The sequence below is a fragment of the Ipomoea triloba genome, chromosome 3 (assembly GCF_003576645.1).
Source record: "Ipomoea triloba cultivar NCNSP0323 chromosome 3, ASM357664v1".
In the NCBI taxonomy this organism is placed as follows: domain Eukaryota; kingdom Viridiplantae; phylum Streptophyta; class Magnoliopsida; order Solanales; family Convolvulaceae; genus Ipomoea; species Ipomoea triloba.
The window spans coordinates 28948130-28968764 of record NC_044918.1 but is presented as its reverse complement, the minus strand read 5'-3'; the positions used below and the strand labels follow the sequence as shown (position 1 = coordinate 28968764).

At 34.3% G+C, this 20635-nt stretch overlaps 3 protein-coding genes across 5 annotated transcripts; 2 read left to right on the top strand and 1 right to left on the bottom strand.

Annotated features, from left to right (window-relative positions):
* The first annotated feature begins 2752 nt into the window (after positions 1-2752).
* On the top strand, positions 2753-10235 carry LOC116013585 (glycosyltransferase BC10-like). 3 transcript variants are annotated; one of them, XM_031253423.1, is made up of 11 exons: positions 2753-3022; positions 3756-4273; positions 5643-5741; positions 6263-6363; positions 6454-6525; positions 6741-6831; positions 7047-7127; positions 8843-8905; positions 9165-9287; positions 9604-9642; positions 9727-10235. In XM_031253423.1, the coding sequence occupies exons 2-11, from the start codon at positions 3896-3898 to the stop codon at positions 9853-9855; spliced, it is 1176 nt and encodes a 391-aa protein (XP_031109283.1). In that variant the 5' UTR covers positions 2753-3022; positions 3756-3895; the 3' UTR covers positions 9856-10235. The 3 variants fall into 3 exon arrangements, with proteins under 3 accessions (XP_031109283.1, XP_031109284.1, XP_031109285.1); XM_031253424.1 differs by lacking the exon at positions 2753-3022 and adding an exon at positions 3072-3298; XM_031253425.1 differs by lacking the exon at positions 2753-3022 and adding an exon at positions 3072-3309.
* A 478-nt stretch (positions 10236-10713) lies between these two features.
* LOC116014014 (vegetative cell wall protein gp1) lies at positions 10714-14333 on the bottom strand. Its single transcript, XM_031253997.1, has 3 exons — positions 14070-14333; positions 12701-13432; positions 10714-11055 (listed from the first exon to the last, which is right to left on the bottom strand). The coding sequence occupies exons 1-3, from the start codon at positions 14182-14184 to the stop codon at positions 11024-11026; spliced, it is 879 nt and encodes a 292-aa protein (XP_031109857.1). The 5' UTR covers positions 14185-14333; the 3' UTR covers positions 10714-11023.
* A 3378-nt stretch (positions 14334-17711) lies between these two features.
* LOC116014302 (pentatricopeptide repeat-containing protein At1g79490, mitochondrial) lies at positions 17712-20635 on the top strand. The gene has a single exon (XM_031254330.1). The coding sequence runs from the start codon at positions 17963-17965 to the stop codon at positions 20414-20416; it is 2454 nt and encodes an 817-aa protein (XP_031110190.1). The 5' UTR covers positions 17712-17962; the 3' UTR covers positions 20417-20635.

Sequence of the window (20635 nt, the reverse complement as noted above, 5' to 3'; positions counted from 1 at the left end):
GGGGGCTTCCTCTCTCTCTAAACAGAAGACCCTAAAGCAGATAAAGCAATGCTCTCCCTTCTCTCTAAACCATTCAACATATGAATAAAAGAGCGACTTTCTAAACCATTCAACGATGAATAAAAGAGCGACTTTCTAAACCATTCAACATATGAATAAAAGAGCGACTTTCTAAACCATTCAACAGATGAATAAAAGAGCGACTTTGGGTTGATTCTTGCAGATACTTTACATCACTACATACTTTGCTTATACACTTGAATGTATGGAGGATTTAATCCATATCAATAATAATAATATTATTATTAGTTGTAAACTCAATTCTTAAGATATATTGTATTATTGTAAATGATGGAATATGAGTAGTCATCTAGCATGGGAAGATAGTCGGACTAGCACTTGGCTCGCACACTAAATAAGTAGTGTGGTAGGGGACTTGGCCAAATGGTTTGCTCCATTCACATGGGTGGGGATCGAACCCACAACCTCATACTTAAGGGACGAGGTGCTGAACCACCACGCCAACCATGTTGGTTAATCGAAACCCTCTCTACATGATGGGGGAAGGGTTAAGGCTCGGGACCCAAGGCTCGGAAGGGTGAAGGGGACGACTGATAAGGAAGACATGGGATCCGTGAGAAAGGAGGGCGATATTGAAGGATTTGATAGGGCCGGACTAAAGAAGCTGAGGGAGAGAAAGCGGTTCGACCTATCTAAAAACCGTAGCCGAGGCAAGAAGGTGGTGTGCGGAAGGCGGTTTAAGAAGTTTCCTAAAGGCAGTTTATGAAGTTTCTTAGAGACGAAGGTGGTCATGCGCGGGTCTCATGCTGGAGATATGGAAAGAAGCTCGGAAAAGATTAGGAAAATAGCCAAATATAATAAGAAAATAAATCCTAAAGCATTTATGGTAGTTTAGGGTTGCCAAAGGGGAGAAATCCCTATTAGCTTTTATAAATAGGGGTGTGAAGCCTTGAGAAAGGCTAAGCAATTCATAATTCAAGAGACTCTAAATGCTGCTCAAATTTCGTATCAAAAACTTAGTCAATTTCCAGTAGTGTTGGTCTGCCGTTCGACCACCCGTGATTGATAAAACCAAAAAGACCCGTTGTTTTCACCTTTTCGTTTCCATGTAAACATTATCATGTTCTTTTATTTTTCATTCAATTATTTGCCTTTTATTTATTCACTCGGTAATGTTAGTCATGCGGATTGACTCCGCCAATAATAAGAAAATCAACCAGTAAAAATATTCTTTAAGTAATTTTTTTTTTTTTGTGAAAATTTTAAGTAAGTTGTTTTGATCATCACAAAGTTTTATTGTATGACATGAAAGATGCAAATAATCATTTTGGAGGATATAATTAATTAAAGAGTACATATGCAACACATATATCTAAAGCACTGAATTTACCAAATGCACACACCTCCATTTCACTTTATATAGCATACTAGTATACAGAGGTTAGCTTGAAGTTATTTACAGTTTAAATTTTTTAATATTTAACTTAGTACTAGTTAATAAAATTTATGTATTTAAAATTTATATTAAATATTACTCAAACACATACACACACAAAAGAAGAAACTATTAAAGAAATAAGTGAAGAATTAAAAAAATAATTGGTTTAATTAATGAATAGTGAATATATTATTTGTCATACAAAATGACAAGTATGAACATTTTAGGTTTTCTTTTTAGTTGTGTGTGTTTTTCTAAATTAATATCAAATAAGATTTCATTTGTGGTATAAAATAAGCTCTTACTAATTTTTTTTTTTAAATATAAAAGTCCAGTACCATACTCAGACTAATCACTGTTTGCACCGGACCAACCCAATTAAGAGTCACGACCACTCACGCCAATCAAGTTGGTTTAAACTTAAAATTATTCAAAAGAAAATATAAAACTGTCAAGACCAGTGGCACCCGATTGCACTCTCATGTAGAAGGAGGTGGGTTCGAGGTAGGCTATGTTTGGCAAACCTAGCTGAAAAGGTAGCTGAAAGCTGAAAAGTTATAAGCTCGAAGCTGAAATCTGAAGAGCTGTTAAGCTAGCTGTTATACTTAAAAGTGTTTGGTAAAATTAGTTTTTTGATAAGCTGATAAATATAAAAAGACTAAAAAAGACATCTTCATAAAATTTAAATAGTTTTAAATTTAAATAAGTATGTTTACATATTAATATATAAAATAATGAAATCAATATATTTTCATAAAAATATAAAGAACATATATTTGAAAATATATAAAGTAACAAAATGTTTATAATTCATAAAATTAGTTCATACAAAAATTATTTTTCAAACACAAATGTCAAATTGAAATTACAATGAAACATATTGATCGAATTGAAAATGCCAAAAGAGTTTTAATTGAGTGGGGTATATGATGTCATTTATTTAAAATAATAAGGATAAAGATGGAAAAAGTTAAAAGCTACTAGCTTATTTTTTAAAAGTTACCTAAAGTGCATTTCAAAATAAGCTCTTATTTTAAATTACTAGCTTATTTTGAGAACATTACCAAAGAGAGTTTATAGCTTATTAGTAACTTAAAATTAGCTATAAGCTCCTAAATAAACTTTGTGAAACAAAGCTGTAGTACTAAAAAAGAAAAAAGAAAAAAGAAAGTATATAACAAACAAAGCTTAGTTAACAAACAACAAAACCCTAAAATTTGCATAAAAATAATATTGGGGTATGCTTGATTAACGACCTTTAATTGGAGAGATTTTTAATGTAAACATAGCATTCAAATTAAGAAGACAGTCAGCATTCAGCATTGGCTTGGCCTCGCTCTTTCTCTCTCATCTCATCTTGCCTCTGTTCTGTTTTGGTTCCACTTCATTGGTGCTGCCCTAGATCTCAAACGAATACTATATTCTTTATCTATATATTATATATATTTATATATATACAATAAGACTATAATACTTGCATATGCGTAGCGATTTAGATCTTTCAGATTGAGGATTTCAAGCCCTTCTTCGTTCTGCGAAGATCTTATCCTCCAGCTTAATCAGGTATTGCCTTCATTGTCTATCCATTCGTTTGCTCTAATTTTATCTCGATTCTGCGATACGGGTTGGGTCCACTGGATGCTAGTGTTTGAATTTGTGCTAGATGATGCGTCTACGTAGGTTTTTGTCTGTGTACCTACGTATATGTACAATGTTTGGAGTATATTGGAATGAGGAGATTTCAATGTGGGCAGCGATGGTAGATTTGATTCAATGAGATAGGTTTGACTTTTCTCCCCGGGTTTGGTTGGGGCAGCTCGGGAATTTCAAATCTCCCCGGTATTGGTTTGGTATTTTTTTAATCTTATGTGGGGTTTGGCTTCGGATCTACTTTCAGTTCTTTGCTCAAAATCTGTTTTTCCGTTCGAAGCGTTTCCATTTTTCCCATTTCCACGTTCAGTTCTCTTTTGAATGTAATACGAGATTAAGGCAAGTGAAATGCAAATCAGCATCCGGATATTGCAAAGTGGATTTCTTGGAATCTTAATTTTCCGTAATTCTGTAGTTGAAATGCTGATTTCATGTTTTAGTTTGTTGATTCGTTGAATACGTAGTATATATGGGTCTTAGTCATTTAATGTGTAATAGTGTGGGGTCATCTGCTGGATTTGAGAAATTGCCTTCCCTCTAGCTTGGGAATCTCCCAATTAGTGTAGTTTGCAATACATCGGAGTTGAGTTTAAGGTATATATCTCAATAGACAACTGCTTACCACTTCATTTTGGTATTTTTGCAGATTTAGCTTACCACTATGAATTGGTCTTAGATCTGCATGTGATTGAGATTGCTAGACCAACATCTGTGTTTGTGGAGACTGGGTTTTCAGAGGGACACTGCATCTTGGTAGGGAGTTAGTTGCTAATGCCTTGTCTTTAAATGAAGACAAATCAGGCCTGGCGTTTAGGCATGAAGGATATGCAGATATTGCCTGCGTCTCGCCAGCGAGCTCAGTTAAGGAAACCAACATGGATAATTGTTTTGGTTTCATTGGTTAGCTTGTTCTTGATCTGCGCTTATATGTACCCTCCTAGAAATTCTGCTGCTTGTTATGTATTCTCAACTCATGGTTGCGATTCCGAGTGGCTTCCTCCTACTCCAGCCAGAGAATTATCAGATAGAGAGATAGCATCTCGTGTTGTAATTAGTGATATTCTAAATACACCTCCGGTTTTATCAAAGAACCCAAAGATTGCATTTCTATTTTTAACACCTGGTGCCTTACCATTTGAGAAGCTCTGGGATCAATTCTTTCAGGTTTGCCTTTCATCCCCTTTTGTTATGTTCATTGCCTATTGTTGCTGTTGTTTTTATAATTATTAGTTCAAATTTATTTTTCTGTTGTCATGTTACTGTACTATTTTTATGAATTGGTAAGCATTTACCACTTACCTATAAATTGTTTTGTCATATTAAATGCTGACATGTTTGGATTCATTGCATCTTAAATGTATAAGCCCTTGATCTTTGAAATTGCTATTTTATGAGATTGCATATAAGAAACCACTTTCATCTATGAGCTATAAACATTAAAAATCATGGCTGGTAATACATATGAACTTCAAATAACACAATGATAATAACATTGAATTGATGATGATTGTTTTCCAGAATCCAAGTAGATAAGTTGACAAGGATTACTATCGTTATTTACTCTCAATCATATAGATAGACTGCGAAGATTCAATTTTTCTTATTATTATAATGATAATGATTTTTTTCAATAAGCAAATGGTTTTAGGAATTAGGAACTTTGGAATCTGAAAGGGGTAGTGCTTGTCACTAATTCATATTTACACTTTAATTTGTCAAAATGTAGCAAATTTGAGTCATGAGGTATTTGAATTGAACTTTTTAGTTGATCTCTCCATTACTGAAATTATAATTGACAATCCCTTTGTAGTCCTTAATCTTATGCACCACCTCAGATGTTAGCTTTTTTACCTGGTCAAATATCTAAAAGCTCTCCCCCAAACAAGGCCTATATCTTGACTTGCCCAACTTGTATTCTTAATTAGTTATTCATCATTTCACAGCTATGTCATCCATCACTTGGTAGAATAAAAAAACATATAAAAGAAATGTACACATATTACCTAACTTTTGATAATAAATTGCATCCTGGTTGTACCTTGCATTTGGTGCTTGTTGCTAGGTTAGGATACTAAATATGGAATGATATTCTAATCAACATTGCTCTATTGTAATAATATCACATTATCACTTATTTTCAAAAAAAATAGTCCATTTTTTATCTTGAAAAATGCTTCATTTCAGATAGTCACTTATTTTGTTCTGTCATCATGTGATATATATATATATATTAATAATCAAATGAGACCACCTCTTCCCGTGATACCCTTCGGAAATACACACAAGCTACTACACGAATGCACACAGACTAGATTGTGTGCAATTCACCCTTCATGAATGCACACAATCTACCCTGTGTGCATTTGTGTAGTAGCTTGTGTGCATTTACGAAGGGTCTCATGGGAATCTCGGGAACAGGTGGATGCGTTTGAACATTAGCATATATATACATATATATATATATATATATATATATATATATATATAAGAACTCATTTTGATATTTCTCTTCTTTTTCAATTTATGTTGTCAGGGTCATGAAGGAAAATTCTCTGTTTATGTCCATGCATCCAAGAATAGGCCAGTACATTTTAGCCGTTACTTTTATAATCGGGAGATCCGCAGCGAGAAGGTTTGTTGTTCTACCCTCAAATCTGAAGTATTCTGTATCCTATTTATGGCTTTAGTCTTAGTTCCACTCTGTTGCATGGAATTTTATTTAGTCTTTTTTCAAAAAATATTTTCTAGCTGTTAACTTGTATCCTCCTTTTATTTATTTATTTGTTTTTGAAATATAATTTAAGGGGTTCACTTTTATTATAGGGTAATAAAGAACAGTTGAAATATAACAAACCCTCCACCCCCCCTACTGAAAAGGGTACCGGGTTCCTTATTACATTTCTGGCCATTGGTTGTTTTAGAGAGTTTCATGTGAGTTGGACATTTTGATCCCTATTGATCAATAATTATATCTAGCATTATGCCTTTGAATACAAATTAGCTACTCCATATAGAGTGTTATATGGCATTTAACAACAAAATATAATTCACAGTTGTGACATTCCTACTATAGTTTTATTATCTTCTGTTGTTTTAGTATTTGGAAACTATGGTGTCATTTTATCACTGAAGTTGTTGGATCTCATTCTACAGGTAGTGTGGGGGAAAATTTCAATGGTTGATGCAGAGAGACGGCTTTTGGCCAATGCCCTTAAAGATCTTGACAATCAGCAATTTGTACTTCTCTCTGATAGGTGGGTAGTGATGCTCCACATTAACTTTTTGGCTGGATTTGTGAATCCTTTAGTGTTTGCATTTCTTAACAGAAGTTTCTTAAATTGCAGTTGTATACCCTTGCGTAGTTTTGACTATGTGTACAACTATCTGATGTACACAAATGTCAGTTTCGTAGACTGGTAAGCTCAACTTTTTATTGTGTTTTTCTGATTATATCAAATTTGGAAATATTCTTTTACGTTTTATTACTGTAAAAAAACAGAAAAAGAAAAAAGAAGCAGAAGACCATTTTGGAGTTCCCTATTTGGACCATATGTATTATGGAGCTTCCTTTAGAATTATAGGATTCTTGTCAATTCTTTTCTTTATTGTGAGCCCCTTCTTTTTTCCTCAGCTTTGAGGATCCTGGCCCACATGGAAGTGGTAGGTATTCAGAGCATATGTTACCTGAAGTTGAAAAGAAAGACTTTCGAAAGGGTGCACAGGTACTTTCTCTATTCTTTTCTCTTTTTCTTTTTCTTTTTTTTTTTTGTTTTTGGGAGAAGCTCATGGAAGTTGGCAGTACTTGGCTACTTGCCACATTTTGAAAATCTTGACATGAGCGGTAGCTCTTACCAATCCTATCTGTTCAGTTTGATATATTATTGCATCACTCTCACTTTATTGTGTATCTTATTCTCATAGCTTTTCACTTGTGCAGTGGTTTACTATGAAGCGACAGCATGCTGTTATAATTATGGCTGACAATCTTTACTATAATAAATTCCGCGATTACTGCAAGGTGGTTCTTTTCCTGTAAATGATTTACATTTATATATGTTAAGGCTATACTTTTAAATCCTTGATCTAATATGGCCTCATTTTGTTTGAGTTTCAAATCATTTTCCACTTGCTTTGCATTGCACTATTGCAGTAAGCAAGATGGTAATGATCTTGTTTATGTTCATTCATAGCCCTAGTAGTCTCTACAGTTTACAAGCATGGTTGTTCAACAACCTGCTTTCCCTTAGTCTTCAACTTAATCTAGTTGTTTGTGCATTAAGTTATCTTCTTTTATCATGAACTTTACTACCCAGTATTAATCTCTTGGCTTCACCAGGCAGACTAGTGGATCACTATGAGCTTTTAACAATTTATTCATGAATATGGGCATGCCAGACTTGGACTGACTTATGAATATTGAATAACACTGAATCTGTCATAGTTTTTGTCATTTTATGCATTATCTTTTGTTTGGTTGATTGCCTTTGTTCTTGTTTGTATGTTTGTTTTAATTATTTATTTATTTTTTTACATTATGACTTCTCAAAGGAAGTATTCTACTCCTTTGGCTTTTATGTTATGTGGGCCAATGATTTATTTATTAAATAAACACTGTATTCTTTTTTTTTTTTTTGAAAACAATAAACACTGTATTCTAGTAATGAATTTTTCAAAATCTAGGGGTGGTCATGGCTCCCAATTCTCCCCCACTTGTGGTTTCAATGTGGATCTGCCATTTGTTATACTAGCACTAGTACAGTAGTACTATTCCCATGCTAGTACGAATGGGGATTTATGTTACTGGTTTCATTGATGCTTTCTATTTGTGCTTAAATGTCTTTCAAGCAATTGTTCAATCTTATCAAGGCATAAAATGTGTGGAAGATTCTGAAATAGTTCTTGTAACATTAACGTTTAAGTTGGTTGTAGTATAGGTTTGAGAAATTTAAGTGAATGCACTCGACAAATATTTCTAGAATTGTTTTAATAATCCTTTTAGATCTGCAAATTTTAATTTGAGTACTAAAATGTAATTGATCCTGGTTGCATTTTGACTTTGACATAGTTTCTCTTGCTAATAATTGATTCTATTGATAAATTACTGGAAGACTCAACTTACTGAGATAGTGTGATACTTTTTCATGCTTTATTCTTCTTGACACATGGAAACCAGTTAATTTCCTAGATCAGATATTTGGGTCTATTAACATAGCTTTAAAAGAGGCTTATTTTTCAAATACATTTATTAGAAATTCGAAAGTCGGTCCATTTTTTGTTACCCTCACCTGTACTTGAATGCTTCCCTTGAAAATATGAAGAGATAAATTTGAACTTAAAGTCATGTTGACAAAGACCCTAGTGACCTAGTCCTTGTGAGATATGCTAGCCTTCAGGTTCAGTGAATGTGATACACTATGGTGAATATCCTATCAATTGGTGAATATGCTATAAGGTTGAATATCAACCTGAACTGGCGCTACTACAATACTAATATTCTTTTATCAGTTGTATCTGTTTGTTATTGTCACAAGTTTATCTTAGATTTGAATTACATTTTCAATCACTAAATCGTTGCAATGATATGTTAATGCCAAGTTAGGTACAGCCTTTTGCACACATTTTAAAGAAAACCAATGTGCTATGCATTATATCACCATTTGTTTTAGTTATAATTGAAATATATAGATCTTGATTAATGGCATTCAATCATTGACACTTTCTCTCACTTAACAGCCAAACATGGATGGAGGGCGTAACTGCTATTCTGATGAGCACTATTTACCAACCTTTTTCTATGTAAGTGGTTTTTTATAATTTTATTTCTTTTTCAATTATGTGGAATTAGGGAAAAGATAAAATATTACTATTGAGAAAAGATTGTGAGAGCCTAGGCTCTCTATACTGTATTATATAGTAGTATGCTCATATTTATGGCAATGTGGCTGTACAACGGGCATGATGCTATGGTTTTTTTTTTTTTTTCTTTTAAATAATAAAAAATAAAATTTCAACAAATTATAAACCTGGGAGTGTAATCGCTCTTTTGCATTTTCAGATGCTTGATTCTTCTGGAATTGCAAATTGGTCAGTTACACATGTTGATTGGTCGGAGGGAAAGTGGCATCCCAAATCATACACCAGCCGTGATGTTACTTATGAGCTGATGAAAAACATTACAGTATGACCTGCTCTTCCTTATCTTTGTACATTGAATTTCCTTTTCTACCACTCTTTGTATCTTGGATGTTCTTATTGTTGTACTTATGGAATTCTTTACAGTCTAGCTTTCATCAAAAGCCTCATTAGTATTTTTGTGTTTTGACATCTCTATTGGGAATATTCATTTTACTGATGGAATAAATGCATAAATAACCTCTGAATCCTTTATTTAAAATGATTTTGTGCCATATAATTGTTTCCTTGCTAATTTGAAATGACTTTTCTCCAGAAATTAGGCATGGCATGCTCTAATTCTTTTTCCTGTGTTTGTGCAGTCAATTACTGAGAGCGTGCATGTTACCAGTGATTCCAGGGTATGTATTTTCTTTGGTAATGCATTTAATTTTGGTGGTTGTCATGTACTAACCTAACAATTTATTGTATGTATTATGTTGCAGAAGGAAGTTCAAACTAGGCCCTGTTTATGGAATGGGAATCAACGACCGTGTTACCTGTTTGGGAGGAAATTCCTACCTGAAACTCTGGATAACTTGATGCAACTTTTCCCGAATTACACGTTGATTTGAATGGATTGGTATGTGTAAGACTAATTCTTTGGTCGATGGAATTCGACTCCCTTGTTCTGCATTTGTGATGTACCAACCGCTATTGTAAAGTGCCCCACGCACGGTATAGAAGGCTTGATTGCTCACCAAGGCTACTTGTTGAGGACGGAGGCGATGGAACCAGTTGGTAGCAGTTAGTCAAGCTTTGCTGGGGTGTTGGTGTTTTTTGTGTTATTTTTACCCCTAAATTTTGGGCTATTTATGTCATTGGACACGAAAATATTTGAGGACTCAACTGTGCATGCATCATCACTGTACGTTTGACCATTGTAGGAGATGCAAATTTGTGAAAGTTGTGAATATAGCCCGCCCCCCCCCCCCTCAACAACTCACTCACTCAATGCTGTCTTTTACTGCTTTGTAGAACCCAACCAGATATATAATTTTCTCAAACTGCAAATTCATGTAAAATCTCTGCAGACTTGCAAGCAAAGCAGACGGCCACCTCTAAGGGATTATGTTGTCAAGCCAAGTAGAAAGATTGTAGTCTGCCTTTGCTCATCCAGTCATCCCTATCATTTGGTACATTCATTCATGAGTTCATATCGATTTGGTTTTGTCAAATTAGTATTTGTCGAAATTATAATTATAATTGAGAAAGAATTGAAATCACACCAAAATCGAGGATGAATCTGGTATTTTGAAATACGAATGTTACAACAATAAAATTAGCTGAAACCCAAATGGAATAAAAATGTACTTTTTATTTTTGGTCCACACAACTGGGTGGACCATGGTCTATGCAATAATTTGCCCCCAATCACTATACCATACTATCATGATCTACTTTGTAAAGTGGACTATTAAAACTATAATTTATTGCATCATTAAAGATTTTATCATCATTTATCCAATAACATTATATTATTTGTGAATCAGAAGAAAAGCCGAAGTGTTTATAAGTGCAACAAGAAAACAATCCGCAACAACAAAAATAACATTGTGGAGGTTCACCAAACTATTGTTTTATGATAAAAGAAAAATTAACAGACGTACAAAATGTTGTTGTTGACATAAACAACGTTGGATGTGTTAATATCGATCAAAGAGGACATTATCTTGTCCAGTAAGTACGTACGTGCTCATGCGTGGTTGTGATCCATTCCCGTGCCACAAACGTACAAACAAATCAGACGTAGGTAAAATGGCATCCATCGTAACCTGTTGAGGGGCCAAAACAACGTAATTACCAAATCAGTTTTGTGTAAATTGAATACTATTAGTATTATTATTAGGCAAATTTTCCTATGAGGATTTGTGAGATGCGTTAATTCTTTGATAAGTATCACCGAGTCAAACCAAGAAGGTTGGGATTCGAACTTGTGACCTTGTGGTTACAAATTTGTATCTTTAGCTATCTTAGTTGAATTTAAATTTGAAAGTATTATATTTTTGCTCAAAGTATTATTGTTTTCCTTATAAGTAACAAATAATTTATTACTTATTAGTATTACATTTTCATCATGACATAGGGATGTCAATGGGCCAGGGCGAGGAGTATACTCCTCATGCATTCCCGTCCCTGAAACCCAACCATGGTCCCCGTCCCCATCCGCCGTCAGGGATATGAAATCTATTATCATCCATATCTCCATAGGAAATTTTCAAGGACGGGGAACTCCTATCCCTAATCAAACTTTAATTAAATAATACTTTTTTTTTATTTAAATAATAGTCAAACTAGTATATTTCACAATATTAGAATAAAAACTTTTAAATATTACATTTTTAATCTTAAAATACTTAAATCTTCATCAATTCTCAATAACAATTGAAATGTCAAATATAAGATTCAAATAACTTTCAGGCAAATAAGAACATAAATAGACTATTACAAAAATATAACACATCTAATCTAATAACCAAATAAAATAATAATAATAATAATAATAATAATTATTATTATTATTATTATTATTATTATGGAGTATTATATGTCAAAAATCGAGGACGGGGTGGGAAACAAGGGTATCCCCGTCTCCATTCCCATCCCTGACGACGAATTGAAGACATTTTTTAATCCCCGTCCCTACCCATGTCCTTGTTCTCATAATTTTTTTGCCATTTTGGTCTCTTTTGAGGCAGGGATCAAGAATCTCCAACGAAGTTAGAGCATACACATCAGCAGTTTATAAGTGAATATTGTCAGTAAGGAAATTTGGATAAGCAAATTGAAACTGATGTGAAGATCAAATATGGAGGAATTGATCTCCTGTTTGATTTTGTAGCAACAGAGATTAAAAAGAAGAAATCCGCCCAATCATGAGTCTGGGCCCAACATTGCGCCCCAGCGGGCGCGTGTTGTCCATGCGTTCGCTGGGATGCGTCAGAGGCGGGCACTGACTTCAACCTAACTTTATAATTTTTTTGTTTGTTGTCAGATTTTAATTTTTTTTTCTTTTGTCTTTTTCTTCTTCTCATTTTCTCTTTCCTAATCACACTTACAAAAACTTCTCAAAAATCGCAAAAAACTCCACTGATAAGGATGCTTTTAGAGAAAATTGATATTTCTATCATGACGTTATTCATTGGTCAAACCAACTCTTTCTTAATTATTTATTTTTTATTATTTTTAAATTTAAATTTTTTTTTTTGTATTTAATAGTACTTTTAATGTAGTTTTTAAATATATAAATTTTATTCCGTATATATTAATGTTAAACTTAATATTATGAAAAAATTAAATAAAAATTAACTTCAGTCCATTCTCATTAAACGAATCAGACAATCAAAATGGAACGAATGTTATTATTTATGAATGATGCATGATGGAATAATAACTAAAAGTAATGGAATTACAACTTACTTGGATCGACGGTGACAAGCATGGCGGTGCCTCCGAATTCACAGGTGCCGCCGGCCTGCTTCGTCCTCTGCCAGTAACTGTTAAAGGCGTAGGAGGCGTGCGCGAACAGAGTGTCCGGCTGGAAGCACGACCCGCTGGGCTGAATCTGATCGCATTCCGCGCCCGATGCGCACGCGTAGTTCATCGCCTCCTGTATTATCGGCTCCGGCACCGCCGGCTTCGCCACGCACCACAGCGCCGTCGGCGCCGCAGTCGACGGCGGTGGCGGCACACTAGGCGGCGGGTACACCACCGGCGGCAGGAACGGGGTGGGCACGTACGGCCCCGACCCGGTTGGTGATGGGATAATGCTCGTTGGTGGGCTGGGCTCGTAATACCATGGTGGGCTCATACTGGGCTCTGTTGGGCTCGGAACACTTTGAGGTGGGCCAAAGTAAGGCACGTTTTGTGGTGGGCTGGGTAGCATGGGAGGGGATGGAATGTATCCTCCGCCGCCGCCGCCGGCGGGGCTAGGGACGGTGGTGGACGGAGGAGGATACACACAGTAGGGAGGGGAGTTTTCCGGCAAGGGAATCGGAGCTAGAGACTCGTAAGGTGGCAAATTGAAAGGAGAACTCACGCCGTAGGATTTAGAGTTTGAATCCAACGGTAGATACACATCAAACCTCTTCACTGCCTTTGGTGATGAATGATTGGGAGCTCTGGGAGAGGTTGGAGATAACTTTTTTGCATCTTCAACAAAGATAATATAATAAAATTAACAAAAGAAAATTAGTATAGTGTATGATTTTTAGTAAGTTTATTATAGTGAATGCTTAGCATATACAGAGTAATATATAAACAGAAATATGTATTTCAACTATTACTTTAGACTTTTAATTGAGATAAAGCATATACTTGGATATATAATATATAAACATAAATATGCAAGTCTAACTATCAGCATAGGCTTTAAGTTGAGATGGAACATATGTTTCAATTCTTTCAAATAACATATTTATTCATTTGTAATTTTATTTCCCCCCCTATTTTTTCATTAGTTGTGATTATTTATGATGTGATTAGTAAATTAATACTCCGTAATAGGCAATTACTCATTTTGAGTGATGAGCATGTACATTGCGTAAATTTTACCTTGTGAGTGTAACCAACTTAACGAGAGTTGCCTCACAGCAATTACTCATTTTAAAACTATAATATATGCATTTGTTCATTTAGACTGCATTAATCAAAATATCAACATTTTCATATTAATTTAGAGTAAAACTACTTATTCGGGAGAATGAAGTTATATGTACATGATGAGTAGGAGAAAACAAAAAATTATATTAGTAAAAACAATTTTAGTAGGTAATAAATAGTAACTTACCACAATGTGTGATGAGGACAAAAATCCCAATTAGCACACATAAACATTGAAGACAAGACACTATATATAGCGATGATGATGAAGATCTGCCGCTTGTTCTTCCCATGTTCATCATCTGATGATTTATTGATCAATGAGAGAGACTCCACAAAAACTAGAATTAATGTCTAATTATGTATATTTTGAAGTTGTTTTATAATTTTCTCCTAGCAATTAAGCTAGCTAATAACTACCATCAATTCACACACACACAGAACAGTTACGTTATATATATATATATACACTTACACACACACATATATCTATAAATATATACATAGGCAGAGAGAGAAAGATAGATATATATATGTATAGAGAGAGAGAGAGAATAATATGTTAGAATAAGAATAATAATAAAAAACTAGAAGTTGGAAGAGGAAGCAAGAGTAAAGTGGAAATATAGAGGCATCAGAGGAAGAAAGAAGAGCAAGCAAGATCAGAGAATTGAAGCTAATTAAGTTGTAGTAAAAAGCTATATAAACTGCTAGCTGCGAAATCAATAAATTAAAGATGATGATTCTTTAGGACACCACTTTACATCAGTCTATGTGTTTTTGTGCATTTGCTTCTTTACATTTCAATGTCTACCACAAGAAACATTATATTTAAAAAAATGTAACTTTTTCCTCTTAAAACAAAAGACAAAATCCAAAGTTTCATCATATACCTTATAGAAGATCAAAAGAATTTTTTAATTTTTTAATTATTTCACGAGTCTCGATTTTGTATTTTACCAATCACGTTTATGTATATAATCATAAATTCTAAATATTTTGTACCGGAAGTAACATTTAAAAAATGCAACTGAAATATATATGACTCCGTTCCGGAAAAAAGAAAGGAACATTTTAAAATTTAAGTGTGTTTTATATAACGATATGATTGTTTACGCGCGCGCGCGCACATATATATATATATATATATATGATCAAATGGAATGTACATTCACAAATTATTTAAGAAACTGTGATTTGTATTTCACTCTAATAAATGCTTACTCCAATTAAAATAGTATTCACATACTATATTACAATTAAGCTATGGTGATCACTATGTTTTTATACGGAATAATAATATTTATGGAATCTAAATGAAATATTTATAACATGTAAACAAAGTTTAATATAATCATTATATTTATGATGATACAGAAGTTGTGTGATGATATGATATACATGGAAGATGGGTATGTTGTATAGTTGTGAAGGACAGCATATGTGCTTGCCTTGATTACATGGGAAAACTAGGTAGCTAGTTGATCATCAAAAGTTGGGAGTGTCTTTTACTTGCTTTTGAGTCAAGTATCCCTCCCTGCCCTGCCACACAACCCCATCCTATGTGTACGTAATCTCTTAAAGTTGGATTACAAACAATGTTTTAATAACTAAAACACAACTAGAGTACTGTTATTTTAAAAACAAAGCCAAGGAACATGATCGTGTTGTAGAATCCACCAGATTTGTTCGTCAAATTCAATGGCCGTGTTTGACAAATAATGGTTAGTTGATTATTTTGGTGAGTTTGATTAGTTGATAACATTAGCTGATTGTAAAAAAAAAATTAGTAAATTAGTTATTAGCTGATATGACTGATTACATGTAAAATGAGGTATAATTTGAAAAAAGTTACTTTGAACAATTTTTTTAATTTTAACATTTTAAAACAATAAGCTTTTACAAAAAGTTGATTAATCAAGCACTCATATTCGGTGTTTAACTAAGTCAAACAGTTAATAATGGTCAAACAAGTCAAAATTGACCAATAAACTAACTATGTTACCACAGAGGCATGTGGGTCTTCATAGTTTAAATTGATTTATGATATAATTGATGTATGATCGTAATGAATTTGACTTACGATGATCATCATGACTAACATAGCCAAAAAGTTAAATGAATTTATTCAAGAGACATATAAATTGAAAATGTGTTATATATAGCCATGAAACATCGGATGCGATTTGCCGGTTTGGGAGTGGGCAAATTCTATTGTTTGCAAATTGCAACCTTTGCTAACGCCGGTCAGATTTCAAGGGAAAACCCATCAAGCAACGTAGTAAATAATGTGAGCCAAACACACAAGGTTTCAGTCCGAAGACCACATATATTAATTTTAAAGCCGAACTAATATACAAGACTCACCCATCAGCCAAGCCCTTAGCCGACCAACACTCAAAACTCGTACCTAGCACCTAGGCATCTCGCCGAGCAGCCCCATAACATGCCGACGAGGCTGCTTAGCTACAAGGCTCCGCATCAAAACACATTAACACAAATAGTGAATCATATGCATACAACTAGTGAACATTGTGCATACAAAAATTGAGCCTAAATTTACTAAATATCATACTTCTATGCCGAATAAGTCTAACTATGCTCTACAAATAATGAACATCATATACAATAGAAATGAGCCTAAAATATATCAGTTTAAATAACCAACTTTCAATCAGTTTGTACATGCTCAAACAATAAATCCTATGCACACGAATATTGAACCTTAAACATATAAATACTGAGCCATTAAGCTGTTTTCATACTATTTTGTATGCATTCAAATAATGAACATTGCGTATAAAAATAAAGCACCATATGCATAGAAAATAATGTACCTTATGCATATAAAATAATGTATCCTATGCATAGTCTACACAATTGTGTGGACCATCCATGGTCCACCTAATAAGCATTGTTGTGAATGCTTCATGCTGGTAAGTATTAAAATTTCAATTGTTATACTATCGACCAAGTTTCATCTTGCATTGTGGACCCTAATCTAAAAATTATGTGTATGTAGTTAAGATATTATGAGTTTTGATGGCATAGGCACAAGTTGCCGAAGGCTCATCCAATCTATGGAATTTATCATGTCAAAGTAGCATGGGAAGAAAATTATAATACTAGTAAAAGGTATTATTTTTTGAATCGATATCCTCGAAGAATATTAACGTCATACTAAAATTATTTTAAGCTAGAATACATTGTTTTCTTTTTGCTTAATCAATTCTTATTTGCTGTAGTACAAATTTTAATTTTCTATTACAATATTGTTTTAATTAAAATGTCATTTTATTACAAGTTGATATACTATATATCAAACAAAATTTCTTCCTAATTTAAAGAATTTAAATGTAAAATTTTTAGTATGTAATCAATCTTATAGAAAAAAAATTAATATTTCAAAATATCAATTAAAGTTTTTCTGCCACACTTAGAATAAGGTTTTTTTTAAATATTATTATAAAATCATAAGTCCGGTGTTTTTTGATAAATAATATTATTTTAGTATTATTATAAATATTTTTATATTCTAAATAAAATATTTAAAATATTTAATTATATAATTCTACTCATTTTTTATAAAATGAACAAAACACTAAGGGTAAGACAATTTTTTGACACGGATAAAGAAAATATTTTTTATAAAAATGCTTCATTTTTTAGAAGCGATTTTCTTATTTTCCAAATGGATATTTTTTTTTGGTGAAGAAAAGGGGCCTAGAGCCCCCAAACATTTTTCCAAATGGATATATTATAACTGTTTATATAGACCTATATTTACGATATGAATATTGAATATTTGCATCTAGTTTAGGCAATACGGGTCATCTTCCGGGCTCCACTGCTCCAGCATCGCCCCGAACCTTTCCTAAAAGCCATACAAACAGCCTAGGGTTTAGGGTTTTTGAGAGCCTGTTTATCTCTACGTTTCTAGGCAAAGAAGAAGAGGAATGCTACCATTTCAAGTCTCAACACTCTCTTGATAAGGAAACCCCAATTCTAGGAATTTCCACGTTTTTGAATGATTGAAAAATGCAAAGGTATTGTTTTCTGCGCAAATAATCATCTTGTACAATGATCTTTCGCAGCCTTCTTTTCTGTAAAAATATTAGAAGTGCCAAATATTTTCTTACAATTTATCCTCCACTGAGAAAGAATCATGGCTTTTCTTGGGCCGTTAATGTATTCAATCAGAAATGCACAAAATCCCAGTTTCTATCCCCTTCGTGCAATAACGATGTTATAAAAAGCCCTTATCTCTCCAGAAGTTATTGTTCCGGAAAGGGTACTGAAGATTCCAATGAGTGGACTGAAGACATAGTCTACTTGGATGAATCTGGTGGGTTCATTTCCTCCGGAAAGGGGATAAGGTCGGTTGAGCCAGGTCTTGATGACCATGTAATGGTGGGTGGGCTCAAGAAGCCTATTTTGAATGCATCGGCTGTGGCCAAGATAGTTGAGATCGTTAAAAGGTGGAGATGGGGCCCTGATATGGAAACACAATTGGATAGACTTCATTTTGTGCCGAATATGACTCACATTACACAGGCTTTGAAGGTTATGGAAGATGCCGATTCTTCCTTAAGCTTGTTTCGGTGGGTCAAGCGGCAACCTTGGTATAAGCCAAGTGATGAGTGCTATATGATGCTGTTTGATAGGTTGAATCAAACTAGAGATTTTGATGGGATTCAATCTGTTTTTGATGATATGGTTCTTGATTCTGGTGAGAATGGGGCATCTTTATTTAATGCTTACAACCAGGTTATTCAGTATTTGGCAAAGGCTGAGAAGTTGGAGGTAGCATTCTGTTGTTTTAAGAAAATTCAAGAGTCTGGTTGCAAAGTAGACAGCCAGACCTACACTTCTCTTATAACCTTGTTTCTCAATAAGGGCATGCCTTTTAAGGCATTTGAGATATATGAGAACATGGAAAATGCAAGGTGCTCATTAGATGAATGTAGTTATGAGTTAATGATACCAAGTCTAGCGAAATCAGGCCGCCTTGACGTGGCATTCAAGCTCTACCAAGAGATGAAAGAAAAGAAATTCCGGCCAAGTTTTGGGATTTTTGCTTCACTTGTTGATACAATGGGCAAAGCTGGAAGGTTAGACACGTCAATGAAGGTGTACATGGAAATGCAGGGTTTTGGGCTCCGACCATCTGCAACCATGTTTGTTTCCATGATTGAGTCCTTTGTTAAGGCTGGGAAATTGGATACTGCACTTAGGCTCTGGGATGAGATGAAGAAAGCAGGGTTTAGACCTAATTATGGTCTCTACACTATGATTGTTGAGTCACATGCAAAATCTGGGAAACTTGATATTGCAATGTCTGTCTTTTCTGATATGGAAAAGGCTGGATTTATGCCTACCCCGACTACCTATTCATCTCTTTTAGAGATGCATGCCACTTCTGGTCAAGTAGATGCTGCAATGAAGCTTTACAATTCCATGACAAATGCTGGTCTAAGACCAGGACTAAGTACTTTTACGGCCTTGCTCAGTCTCCTGGCAAAAAAGAAACTTGTGGATGTTGCTGCTAAGGTTTTACTTGAAATGAAGGCCATGGGATATTCTGTTGATGTAACTGCTAGTGATGTTTTAATGGTTTACATTAAGGACAGTTCTGTTGATCTTGCTTTAAGGTGGCTCCGCTTTATGGGTTCTTCTGGGATCCGGACAAATAATTTCATAATACGACAGCTCTTTGAGTCATGTATGAAGAATGGATTGTATGAGTCTGCTAAGCCTCTCCTTGAAACGTATGTGAGTTCTGCAGCTAAGGTTGACCTCATACTTTACACCTCAATTCTGGCTCATCTTGTAAGGTGCCAAGATGAAACTGATGAGAGGCATTTGATGTCAATCTTGAGTGCAACAAAACATAAGGCTCATACTTTCTTGTGTGGACTCTTCACTGGTCCTGAACAGAGGAAATTACCAGTCTTATCCTTTGTAAGGGAATTCTTCCAGGGTATTGACTATGAGCTTGAAGAAGGAGCTGCTCGGTACTTTATAAATGTTCTACTTAACTATCTTGTTCTCATGGGGCAGATAAATCGTGCCCGATGTGTATGGAAAGTTGCGTATGAAAACAAGCTTTTTCCAAAAGCAATAGTATTTGATCAACATATTGCCTGGTCTCTTGATGTTAGAAACTTGTCTGTCGGAGCAGCTCTTATAGCAGTGGTGCATACACTTCATAGGTTCAGGAAGAGGATGTTGTATTATGGTGTCGTCCCAAGACGAATCAAATTAGTAACTGGGCCAACTCTGAAAATAGTGGTGGCACAGATGCTAAGCTTGGTGGAATCACCATTTGAGGTTAGTAAGGTTGTTTTGAGGGCTCCAGGAGATACTGTCTTGGAGTGGTTTAAGAAACCAATTGTTCAGCAATTTCTTTTGAATGAAATTCCATCAAGGGCTGACATTTTGATGCATAAACTCAATGTGCTTTTCCCAAGTTCCGCACCTGAAATTAGATCATTGTCCCCTCCTAAACCTCTTCTTGCAGGAAAGGCTATATAGTTATAGACGATTGTAATATAACAAGTGATGGATTATGTACATGCAATTGGATTTGTAAGTTGTTCTATGCCATAGCATTGTTTAAATTTTTCCATCTGGATTCCACAATAGTATATGTATTAGATGCACTTGGCAATTTTGTTTGTGAGGACTTCCTATTTGTCTATGATATAATTGTCTCTCAAAGTCACTCTCTCCCTTAATAAAATCTCCATTTCT

Excerpts from the sequence above, each read along its gene's own strand:
- LOC116014014 (XM_031253997.1), bottom strand. The coding sequence starts at position 14,184 with ATGATGAACATGGGAAGAACAAGCGGCAGATCTTCATCATCATCGCTA. Across the intron at positions 13,433-14,069 it reads TGTCCTCATCACACATTGTG|ATGCAAAAAAGTTATCTCCA; the intron begins GTAAGTTACTAT and ends TCTTTGTTGAAG. Across the intron at positions 11,056-12,700 it reads GCTTGTCACCGTCGATCCAA|GTTACGATGGATGCCATTTT; the intron begins GTAAGTTGTAAT and ends GCCCCTCAACAG.
- LOC116014302 (XM_031254330.1), top strand. The coding sequence starts at position 17,963 with ATGATCTTTCGCAGCCTTCTTTTCTGTAAAAATATTAGAAGTGCCAAA.
- LOC116013585 (XM_031253423.1), top strand. The coding sequence starts at position 3,896 with ATGAAGACAAATCAGGCCTGGCGTTTAGGCATGAAGGATATGCAGATA. Across the intron at positions 5,742-6,262 it reads GGGAGATCCGCAGCGAGAAG|GTAGTGTGGGGGAAAATTTC; the intron begins GTTTGTTGTTCT and ends CTCATTCTACAG. Across the intron at positions 8,906-9,164 it reads ATTTACCAACCTTTTTCTAT|ATGCTTGATTCTTCTGGAAT; the intron begins GTAAGTGGTTTT and ends TTGCATTTTCAG.